We start from the raw sequence: 12,548 nt of genomic DNA on the forward strand, positions 1-12,548 counted from the left end.
GTTACCATCTCAGAGAGACCTTCCTTGACCACTGAACTTAAGTCACCAGCTCACTGCTGTTACTTGAGTTTATCTTCATTCTTCATTCTCTATAGATCTTTTGTTCTTGTTTCTGTGAGCTGGGGTACTGCCTACTTTCACACTAGAATGGGAGGGCCTTGAGCTCGGGGCCTGGTCTGTCTGGGTCATGGCTGAGCACCCAGTGCCTAACGCAGCCTGCCACATGGTAGGTGCTCAATCAATACTTACTGTTTGAGTGAACATTCTAGAAGGATTTTCTCTTGAACCCTTTGCTTCTAAGGTACATCTAGGGAACCTGTAACCCAGGACTGAACACAAAGCCCACTGGTAACTCCTCTACACTCTATATGGTAATTAAGTAATTAAGACTAAGAAGAGAGTTGTAACAAGATGCTAGATGCAATGCAATAGAACCTAAAGGATGCCTCAGGTGCATTCACTTGGCCCAAGGTGTTTTTACTTCTTATTTAAATGAGGTGGGTATTAAAAAATTTAGGAGGCTCACACAAAAATGTGGATTTCTGATTTGTCTTGAAAATTCAGGAGATGTGATTGGCAACTCCAAGGGTACATTCCCACAAGGAATGTGCTGGATGTGCTGGAGGGCAAGGATATGCTGGAGTTCAGCACCGGCGCCCCGGGGGTCCCTGGTTTACAGGTCAGCCCACCCTGCGCTGAGGATACATGCTTCCTGCCTGGCCCTGATGGCGTTTGAATCTGAGGACATGTAATAAAATACTGACATCCTTAACTCTGGATGGGGCTCACAAGAAAACTTTCAAACTGCCATTTTGAGATTTTCTGCAATGAACAAATGTTATCACCTAATGAGAAAAAAATCAATAAACATTATTTTTATGAAAGCTTATACTATAGACTAGAAAGACACAATTTGCATGAAATGCCCAGAGAAAATGAGACTCTTGAAATAAAGTTTTCACTTGCTGTTTCCCCAGATAGCCCAGGGGTAGAAATTTACTCTTTTTTGCCTTTTGGGACAAGGGTCCTTTGTCCTGATTTATTTGCAGGCTCATATTCATAAATATATATTGGCTTTGCCCACAGCGAGGCACAATGGTTCCATTATAATAAAAAATGTGGTAGAAGCCAAAGGATTCCAAGCCTGAGGCAACTTGATGGCTTGCTTAATCCCAAAACAAATACCAGGCGAAAATTTCAACAACTATAAATCAATTGGAGGAATCTTTTGAAATTTCCTATAAGATTATTTACCTTATAAATGCTATGAAGCCTGTGATTAAAACTACTCTTAAATGGCATTTGCCTCCCAAGCATCGGGCACTGTACCATCTACTGGGGACACATAATGTGGTTCCTCGGCCAGGGATTGTAACCCCGGACTAGCAGGGGGAAAAGACATTCACCTACGACCTTGATCCAAGACACTGCTGCTAAGTGCAGTGGGAGTGTTGGAGGCTACTTTGGGCTCAGGAGAGGCATGGGGTGGGCTATCAGGGGAGCTCTTAGCAAGTTTCACAGAGCATGTGGCACCTGAGATGACCCTGGAAGACTGGGAAAAGGTAGAATGAGTGGGGACAGTGGGGATGGTCAGCAAAGAACAGCACAGAGGAAGCGATGAACAGTTCAGGTAACCAGTGATGGAGCATGTAGCTCACACAGCCGGCTCCCTATTGGCTGCTTTTGGCAGTTTAAGAATATTGGCAACTAAGATACCAACAACAGCATAAACATGTACCAAGCACTTCATATGTAAAATACTGTTAAAATGCGGATAATAATAATAATAATACATAACTCATAAGGTAGTTTTGGAGGATTATCCCCTTTAAACCTCACAACACCATATGCTGTAAGGCTTATGATTACTCCCATTTTACAGATTAGAAAACTAAGGCTCAGAGAGGTTCATGACTTGTCCAAGGTCAATAGCTAGTAAGTAGAGTGGAGTTCAAATGGCAGGTCCTGAGTTCCTAACCCATTCTGGTCTCCCTTTAAACTAAATCAGAACCTGCAGGGAGAGGAGAGGGAAGGCTGAGGGAAAAACTGTTGCAGCCCTGTGGAAATCCAGCTGGCGTGCATGCATGGGGCCCCATGTTTTCAGAGTTTTAGGGAACAAAATGGTTCCTTTTCTCTCTTCTGTTCTTGAGAAGAGGGAAGAGCGGGGCAGGGAGGGACACACAGAAGGCTCAGTGGATAAAGACTGATATTAATAAATTTTTTTTTCTTTGTTGTTTAAAGAGGAAGGTGGGAGGCAGAACAAGCAGGAGAAGGAGAGTGACTAGAGGCACTTCTGGGAACCCATCCTCAGGAAATAATCAGAAAAGAGAAGGGGGAAAAAAGAGGCTTTCTGCAAAAAGATATTCATCAGAACATTACTTACAATAGTCCATTACTGACAACAGCAACAGGAAAGGGCTGAATTAAGCAAACTCTGGAATTTCTACTCAGTGGAATACTAGTGGCATTAAAAAGGGTCATTATCCTTACGGAAGCTGCAGAGCAGCAAGGAGAGGAGGGACTAGTATTATAATGCCGAGCGAAAGAAGCCGGACACCAAATCCTTGTTGTCATTATGGAAATATCTGCAATGTACATGGCTAGAGAACGGAAGAGAAGGTACACAAAATGAGAAGGGTTGGTTGGCTTAGGGAAAGGCAGGGGAGAGATGGGGTTATGTTGAATCGTTTTCCCACCTTCCGTCTTCTATTCATATATTCTAGAACATTCTTTCCTAAGTGTCAACTGGTACCCACTAGTGGTAGGTGAGATGATTCTAAAGGGCACATGAACATTTTAAATAATAGTTCTGCCTTTTCATGATGTTTTTGGTTATGTTGTTAGGTGTAACAATGATAGTATGGTTACATTTTAAAAAGGAGTCAATTTTCAGAGATAAAATATTTATGGAATTTGCTTCAATCAAACTGATCTGGGACGAGGGGAAGGTGAGTGAAGGTGCAGATGAAACCGCATTGGCCGGGAGCTGGTAATTGCTAGAGCTGGTGATGAGAGATGGGGTTACACTTTTCTCTCTATTTGGTATATATTTGACATTTTCCATAATAAAAAGTAAAAAAAAAAAAGTTCTGTATTTTCATGATTACTTTCCATGTAAAACAAACGTAACTATCTAATACAGTGCCATAAAGCTTCCTTCTAAAATACATATATTTAGCACAAAGAATGAGTCCACAGAAAGGAAATAATTAGGTAAATATTAGATCTGCTATCCTGAGAAGGTAAAAGGGTGACGAAGACTTAGACAGGAAATGCTCTGAACGCTGGGATGTCTGCGTGGATGATTTTAGGGAGGAGCTTGGGTGGAGCTGCAGCCCCTACAGAGGAGGACGGTCCCTCGTCCCTGGTCCCCCGGCTCCCTGGCTCACCTGCAGCTGTTCTCCCCGGCGTCGTGCAGCAACAGCTCCGCCCGGCGGAGGCCCAGGCGGGAGAAGGAATGATACAAGGTCAGCGTCACGTCGCTCAGGCTGTGGATGCCGTCAGGCTCATCGTAGACATTCTCCCAGTAAGAGCGGAGGCCCGGGGTGCCCGCGGGGTAGTTCCCATACAGGTAATAGTCCAGCTGCCCAATGATTTCCTGATTCACCACGGCTTCGAACTTGCGGGCAAAGAAGGTGGGCCGGGCTGTCTGCTGCGCTCATGAAATAAAAAGAACAATGTCAGCAAGTGGGGATGAGGGTAGGTGGGTATTCAGGAGCCGGGCTCTGCAGCCAGCCTGACGGCATCCACATCCCAGCTCTGACACTTCCTGCCCTCTCTGTTCTCAGTTTCCTCATCTGTAAAAAGGGTGTTAGGACTGAATGAGTTAACATTTGTAAAGCACTTAAAGTAATGATGGACATGTAGTAAGCATCATTTAAATATCTGTGAAATAAATTACATCCTAGATGTTTATAGCTGGGATGCATCTCAGAAATCATTTAGCTGGAGATCTAATACCGTTTACGGATATATTTTAGCTGTCCAGAAGAATATTTTAAAATTGAATTAGCTGGCAACATTTAAAAGGTAGAAGAGTTTACAGAAGCAACTTTTGGCTTCCCTTTGAACAGAAAGGATCTGGCCCCATGTTCTTACATGGTGACAAGTAGTTAAAGCGGAATAGCACCTGTCCCTTTCAATGGACATGGGGTTTTTGGCTTACCACAGTCCCCACCATTCCCTATTGCCTCCTGGGCATTGTAACTGACTTACAGACTCACAAGGAACACCCTGTATTTATTGATCGGAATCTTCAGGAGTGGGGCTTAGAAATCTGTACTCTTAACAGGCTTTGAAGGTGATTCATTTGCTCACTAGGGTCTGAGGAAAATGCGAAGGACACCTGACCTGGCTGCACATCAGAGTCACCTGTGGAGATTGCGGAGTCCTTCCCGCCGACCTACTGAATCAACATCTCTGAAGATGAGGTTTAGGAATCTGTATCCAAAAAAAGCCTCCCAGGTTATTATGCTGCAGTGTTTGAGAACCATTTATGTAAACCAAATTTTCAAGGAGGCTGAGTCCCAGAGAAGAAAGGGACTTACTTATCTAAGGTCACACAGCAAGGTATGGCAGAGCCAGGATTCAGATACAGCGTCAAGGGTTAGAGAAATAAAATACTGAGCCCTTATTATCTACCAGGTCTAAAACTATGGTCTGGGGCAGAGATCAATAAACCTTTTCAGCAAAAGGCCAGACAATAAATATTTCCAGCTTTGCAACTACTCAACTCTGCTGTCATTGTGTGAAAGCAGCCGCAAACAGGTAAATGAATGGGCATGCGGCTGTGCTCCAAAAGCACGTTATTTATAAAAACATGTAGTGGGCTGGATTTAGCCCAGGGGCTGTAGTTGGCTGACCTCTGGTCTAGGGCTACGGAAACAATTAAAACACAGACCGCTCCCTTGAGGAGCCTATGATCTAGTGTAATTATTGACCTTAATTTGGGTCTAGCATTGTTCTCACTGCAGTGGATTAATAGCAACAATAATGTCAATAAAAACTCCTGAGCACATGCTATGTACAGCGCACTGCATTTTGTCATTACCTCTAATCCTCCCAACAACTCTGCAAAGCAGGTGTTACGATTCCCATTTTACAGATGAGGAAACTGAGCTTGGAGAGGGCAAGTGATATGTACAAACTCACATAGCTGTAAGATTTGAACCCAGATCCGATGACTCTAAAACCCAAGCTCTTTCTTCTGCATCATCCTAGGATCACACTGCTAGTCGGGGGAACTCGAAGCCTTAATAACAAAAACCCGTTAGTATTTGGAATATCCCATCTGCTCTCTGCTTCATGACCCTTGGGAACCACAACCCCTTCTCTGTGGTGGAGGGGTCAGGTCAGTTCCCTTATAGTAGCACTGAAAAGAGCCAGACCACGTAGGTTCAAATCGTCATTCTGTATCTTTCAAGCTGTATATGTCTTTGGGCAAGTCATCCAGGGCCTCAGTTTCCCCATCCTTAAAATGGGTATAATAATATGGGTACTTAGCATAGAGTCTGGCACACGGTGTTAGCAGCTATGATTATGTGACTATTATCACTACACCCTTAAGCCTGCTACCAGGGCCTTCTAAGTCTTCGTTTTCTGGAGGCAGAGAACCAGACTCAGTGGCAGGGCAGCCTCCCTTCTCCTCCCGAGATTCTTTGATCATAGCTGGAGCTCCTAAAGGGCACATTTCTATATTTACGGTTCTCTTCCTCAGAGTTCTTTCAACAAGAACTCAAGAGTTCCGTGCAGGCGGCAGTTTCTTGAGTCTAGATGTTGGGGGATATTCTTGATCTTTGTTTACTGTGAATTAAAGTGCTGTGAGTGCTTTGTTTACTGTGAATTAAAGTGCTGTGACTCGGTCTCTATGTTAGCTCATCTTTATCAGAGACCACGATGTCCCCAGGATGCTGGGGCTGCAATACAAGTGCCGCTGCCCAGGAGTGGCCCCAGAGGGGCAGCGCACCCAAGAATCACCCGGCTTCTTGCTCTAAATGATGAAGGTCCTTTGCAATGAGGGTGATGACTGGTCATCTACGAAAGTGGGAATTCTTCTCTTTATTTTCTCTTTTGAATAGGTCAGATATTCCCCTTGCCACCCTCTTTCTGCTCAGAGATCCTTTCTGCACGGACAATGGAACAAAAATGTCACCCAAGTTCATGCCTCAATTAACATGGGTTTGAGGAGGCCCCCGGGTAGCTCTCAATCTGCCACCAAAAACAGACCTAAAGAATACTCATTGCAGCAACTGCTTACGCAGGCGAAAGACGTTAGGTGAGAACCTTGAGGGAATAAGAATGATGGGATGAAACCTGCTGTGTATTCTGCACCCAACCAGGCATGAGACCAGGTTGGCAGCGGAATCTGGTGGAGAAAGCCCAGGTCTGGAACTGGGAACACCTGTGTGGGACCCCCCACCCTGCCACTCCGCCAGCCGCATGTCCATGGACAAGTAAGCCCCTGCCACTGTGCCTTGGTTTCCCCACCTGCACAGTGGAGATGATTTCTACCCGGTGAAGCCAACGCCCACAGAGGACCAGGCACACAGCCTGGGATAGAACAGACCCGTACCCCGTGCTTCTCAAACAGAATAGCCTCCTAGTTGCTTCGGGGGTCTCGTTACTATGCAGATTCTGACTCAGCAGGTCAGGAGCAGCAGAGATTCTGCGTTTCTAACAAGCTCCCTAGTGACGCTCCTGCTGCCGGTCTGTGGACCACACTCCGAGTGACCAGGCTACGAGGGTGGACGCCTCATGGGGGCGGTCCGTGTCCTCCCTGGACGCTTCCGTTATGTACCAGAGCAAGGCAGCAGGGGCGTCTTGGATTGGGTTATCAGCCTGGCACTGTTGTCCCCCCCCATCTCCCCCACGTTCGTGGTTTGGGAAGCAGCATATCGTCTCCACGTGGCGGCTCTAGTGACCTCAAAGTGACTTGTTTAACCACTTTGTAGCCTTCTGTCTGTGCTCTGGGCAGTTGAGGCTGGGCGTGGTGAGGGGGAGAGGAGGAAGAGCCTAGAGGGAGTGGGAGGCGTGCTCACACGGGATGGAAAGAGGTCGCCATCCTGAATAGGTCTGGGGTCCAAGGCACCCCTAGTGCTCACGGGAATCAGGTGCGGCACTGGCCACCCTCCTGCCTCTGCTCTCCCCACAACTATGACTCGATGGGCCTTGCAGCGATACCTGTGAAGGCAATAATGTTTCTTCTTGTTCCTCCTTTAAAGTTCACAGAGCGCGGTGTTTTACAAACTTGTCTGCTCATCAGAATTTCTCAAAGTATAATATATCAAAAATAAAAATTCCTGGACCTCACTGGAGATCAAAAGTTCTCAACTGGGGATGAGTTTGCCACCAGTGGACAGCTGGCGATGTCTGAAGACATTCCTGGTTGTCATAACTGCAGGGTGCTACTGGATCCCCACAGGGGACATTAGGCAGCATCTGGGGATGTCCCTGGTTATCACAACAGGGGGAGGTGCTCCTGGCACCTAGTGGGTAGAGGCCAGGGAAGCTGCTAAACATCCTACAGCCCCCTCACCCCAACACAGAATTATCCAGCCACAATGTCAAGAGTGCTGAGGTTGAGAAACTCTGCCCTTTAATCAAGTGTGTACCCAGAAATATATTTTTAACAAATATTTCAGGAGATTCTGATTGAAAGGCAGTATACAGAAATGGATACAAGTATGGCCTTTGGAAACAGATAGGTTGGGCTATGTGACCTTGCATAAAGTTACGGATCTTTCTCTGCCTCAGTTTCCCTATCTCTAAAATGGGATAATAATCTATGTATGTATGTAGGTAACTTCTAAGGCTGTTGTGGGGTTAATGGGTCAATACAGGGCAAGCGGTTAGAACGTCCCTTGCACGGTGTTAGTGATCAATAAACGCTGGCTACTGTTGACGTTGTTATGATTATCATCAAGAGCCAGGGTTGGAAAGTGCGGGATCCGATGCCCTGCAGGGCTGCCTCGGATGCCTGCAGACGCTGGCCGGAAGGCGTGGCTCACCTGGAAGCGGTGGAAGTCCTGCGGCTTGAAGTCGTTCGGGGAGCAGCCGCACCAGTCCACGATGTGCTTGTACTGGCACTTGCAGCCCAGCTTGCGGTTCCAGTTGGTGATGCGCAGGTTGTTGTCTACCATGGTGTCGCAGTGGGGACTGTTCTCCAGGACCGTGTGGAAGAAGGACTGCGGGGCAGAGAGGGGCCAACCTGAGACCTCGTCCAGCCTCCCTCGAGTGGGCTGGGGTGGGGGTGGGGTCCTTCCCAAGGGCCACCTGACAGTGAAGGGACTCTCCTGGAGGCTCAGCTGTTCTCTCTGCAAATGGGCTCAGTGCAGTCCAGGCCAACCAAGGGTGCCCTGGAGGTTTTGTCCAGGGTGGCTTCATGCTGCTTAGAAGTTACTGCTCTGAGCGTTTCTCTAAGACGTCTCTCCCCAGCAGCCTAGAAACTGATTTCAAGACATCTCTTATCACCCAGGACATCCTCTGTCCGCTCGGCAGAGAGAGAAAGTCCCTTAGGGTATGTCAACACATGGGGACCAGAGAAAAACACTGGGACAAGTTTCTAGAAAACCCTGGGCCAAAAGGGCTCTTGATTTTGCAAATAGTTAGACCTGAAACCAAAGAGATTCAGGTCTGAGATACCTTGAAAACAAAGACTGAAGCTCTGGAATTTCACTCCTGGGAGAAGGAGGCCAGAATCATGGATGCCCTCCTACCCTAGTCACTGGAGTAGCGACTACAACACTGGGAGGGGAGGAGGTGGGGGTCCATTGGGCTTCCCACTGTTCATGGTGCTGAACCAGGTGCTGTAATCTCCCCCTATTCCTGAGGCTTGGTCAACCTCTCCTAGGAATCTGAGAAAGAGGCAATGTTGAGAGTGAAAAGAGAGACCAGAGAAAAGACACATGGTTGTAGCTGCTTAAAGAGAGACGGGGGGGTGGGTGGGGGGGTGGGGGGAGAGGGGGAGAGAGAGAGAGAGAGAGAGAGAGAGAGAGGCAGGGAGGGAGGGAGAGAGAGAGAGAGAGACTGACTTCTATTTTTGACAACTGTTTTATAACAACCTCAGATACCAGGCAGATACGTTCTCCCCTGCTCTCTGCTTCCTAGGGAAAGCTGTTGGGGAACACGTGTCTTCCTATTACAAATTCACGTCACAGCCTTCAGATTTCTTCTAAACTGGTCCCCTGGAGGTGGTCTGGGAGAAGGGCAGGACAGAAAGGCTGGGATGGAGGAGGTGGGCTCTAACAGGGATGCTGGAGTGTAAAGTGCCTGTGTGCGCTGGGAAGTGGGGGATGGTTGGGACAGAGAGAACCAGCATTGGGATGGGCACCTGGATTAAACAGCCAAAGCCCCAAACAGTCTCTTCTCAGTGGGTAAGTGGACAAAATGAGGCTCTATCCACACCCCAGCTGCCCTTCTTATGATGTTAAATGACATGCCTGTGAACCTGCATTTTAAGCTTGAATTGTCTACAAGCCCACAGAGGCACATATTCTCCATCAAGCAGTGGGGGCAAGTACCCAATTATCGATTGCCCTGTGTCCTTTTGTAATGATACAGAAATTCCCTGCAAGATAATGGATGAGGAGGTTATCAGAATTGATAGAAAAGGTAATTTTCGCTGAAATAGGATTAAAAGCTGATTACTTAACATGTGTGCAGAATAGCAAAACCAGGCCCAGTGATGACAAGCCCATCATCCCTCAGGATTGAAGTGGGCAGTCAGCCTTACTCAGAGCTTGGCCCTGCCCCAGATGTCGGTGAGGGATGTGGAAACCATCAAATGAGTTGCATTGTCTTGTCTGGCCTAGAAACACACAATCTGAGTGGTCCAGAGATGGGGCACAGCCAGGAATGGTGGGCCATTCATGGGAGGTGTTGCAGGCTCAATAGAAACAGAACCGGCTCTGGAATTTTCTGAAGTTGGAAATTAGGGTGAAAGTGAACTGGAGGTCAGGGAGCTAATCTAGAATCTCTCAGTCCAGGTCTGATAAGAAGGCTGCTGGCATGTCAGGGGCAACACTTCAGCACTGAGTCCCTACGCATTTCCAGACGGGGCTGGGGCTGTTTCAGAATACCCTGCAATCTTACACAATAGGACTTCTGAAATGGACTGAATGTTTGTGTCCCCCCAAAATTCATAGTTTGAAATCCTAACCCCCAATGTGACAGTGTGAGGAGGTGGGGCCTTTGGGAGGTGATTAAGTCATGAGGGTGGGGCCCTCATGAATGGGATTAGTTCCCTTTTAAAGGGGACCCTCACCGCTTCTGTCATGTGAGGACACAGCACGGACTGTCAGTAGTCAGCCTGCTACCCAGAAGAGGGATCTCACCTGACCATGCTGGCACCCTGATCAAGGACTTCCAGCCTCCAAAACTATAATAAGTACATCCATTTTATTGTATTTTGTTTTAGCACCCTGAACTAAGACAGTTTCCCATCCTGAGGTCTGAAAAGTGGTGACAGACTTCCCAGAGCTTTTCAAATACTTCCAAAAGCCGACAGGAAATGCCGAGTCCCAAACATTTGGACACAATGACTGTCAATGCAGGGGGCTAGGGCAAACCCAACAGAAGCCCTGGCTTTGGGATCACTGGAATTTCTGGTGTGACTGATGAGGCCCAAACTACTGTCTGTCAGGGAATGACAGAATACTATTCAAAATTAGAAAAGGAATTCTTGGTGTTGAAAAGTTATTACAGGATTGGTAAATGTGGAGGATCTGTCAAAAGTTGATGTGGGTGTTTCCTGAAAAAGCCAGCATATACAGTTGTGCAGGTTACACACTGCACAATTCTAGGGGGCACCATTGTTATTGTAGGTATGAGAGCTTTGTATTTATATAAATAACAGTTTTCTGAAAAATGGCAATAAAGTGTCTTGTTCTAACAAAATCAGTATATCGTGATGGTTTTACGACCAATGGGAGCCAAGTGTCTTGAGGAAGAACTGCCTTTTTTTACTTTACATCTTTAAAGATGTTGTATAGATTGCTGGTGGCAGCATTGTGCATCTCTTCCATACAACCTCCATGTAGACTGGAGGGGACCAGGGGCCCTGCTGTGACAGCAAGGTCCCTGGTAGCCAATACAGTTCCCCATCTTCCTCTGGATGTTTGGAGGACAACGTATTGAACCCTGCGTGGCTTTGCCAAAAATTCAGCAAAAATTCAGCATCCACTTTGCTCCAAAGGCTAGAGCCATACCTTTCTTAGGGATTTTTTCCTGGATACTCACCTCTGCAGGAAGCAGGGTGTAGGAGTAGAATTGCTTCATTTTGGTCACCAGATCGTCTGTGGAGAACGTCACATACTCAACAAACTTCCGGTTTAGCAGGAACCAATCTGAGCCGCCATCCACGGCAATGCCCTCTGGGATCCGCCGGTCCCCCAGGCGCCACATGTGGGCATCACACTCCAGAAAGAGCCGGTCCAGGCCCTGTTTCCGGATGAACCTGGGCAAGACAAAGCAGTGCTTAGCCCTGAAAGAGCGCCACCTAGAGTCCAAATGAAATGGCACAGTCTCGGCAATAAAGGCATTTACTGAGTACTTACTGTGTGCTAGGTACTGAGCTAGGGGCTCTGTGTGTAGTTTTTCACTTGATCTTCACAAGCGAGGCTGGTGTCTATAACCCTATGAGGCAGGTACTATTATTATGCCCATTTTACAGATGAGGACACAGAAGCTTAGAGAGCTTAGGAGACTTGCCCACGCAGCACAATTAGATGGCAATGATCATCTGCTACATCTGCTTCCTCTTTAGAGAACTTTTGAAATCACCTTTTCATGCCATGGATGCCTTGGCAGTTTGGTGAATACAGCCTATGGACCCCCATCTCAGAATAATGCTTTTATTTTTTTTAATTTATTTTTTAAAATTAATTAATTAATTAGTAAATTAAGTATAGTTGATTTACAATATAGTGTTAGTTTCAGGTGTACAGCAAAGTACAGATATATATATATCAGATATATATATATATATACACACACACTATATATATATACACATATATATATTTCAGATTCTTTTCCTTTATAGGTTATTACAGGTTATTGAATATAGTTCCCTGTGCTATACAGTAAATCCTTGTTGTTCATCTATTTTATATATAGCAGTGTGTATCTGTTAATCCCATACTCCCAATTTATCCCATTGCAGAATAATGCTTTTAAATGCATACAACAAAAATACACAGGGTTACAAAATACTTCCAAAAATATCAAAGTGATGATATAGTAATTCACATGATTCTTGATTCACACATTAAAATGAGTATTACAAAATATTTTTTAAAACACCACATTTATGATAATTACATGTGTTTCCTTTTTAACACATTTCATAACAAGATCTTGTAGTAGGTCTAAAAACTACTGTAATTTTGAAGAAGAGGTGAGCATATATGACATTTAGAAGCAGATGCATCAATTATAATGTGATTTGAAAATACGTGATTCCTGGGACTTTCCGGGCGGTTCAGTGGTTAAGACTCCGCGCTTCCAATGCAGGGGGCATGCGTTCGATCCCTGGTTAGGGAACTAACATC

The 12,548-nt window shown here is 46.1% G+C and overlaps 1 protein-coding gene across 1 annotated transcript in view; it reads right to left on the bottom strand.

Moving 5' to 3' along the window:
- Positions 1-12,548, bottom strand: part of XYLT1 (xylosyltransferase 1) — a 297,683-nt gene that overhangs the window by 15,647 nt on the left and 269,488 nt on the right. The window contains exons 7-9 of the mRNA XM_007188435.2: positions 11,236-11,452; positions 8,007-8,183; positions 3,390-3,652 (exon numbers count right to left, since the gene is read on the bottom strand). Coding sequence (XP_007188497.2) covers positions 3,390-3,652; positions 8,007-8,183; positions 11,236-11,452 — 657 coding nt within the window. The remainder of the gene's footprint in view (positions 1-3,389; positions 3,653-8,006; positions 8,184-11,235; positions 11,453-12,548) is intronic.

This window comes from Balaenoptera acutorostrata, chromosome 15 (assembly GCF_949987535.1).
Source record: "Balaenoptera acutorostrata chromosome 15, mBalAcu1.1, whole genome shotgun sequence".
NCBI lineage: Eukaryota > Metazoa > Chordata > Mammalia > Artiodactyla > Balaenopteridae > Balaenoptera > Balaenoptera acutorostrata.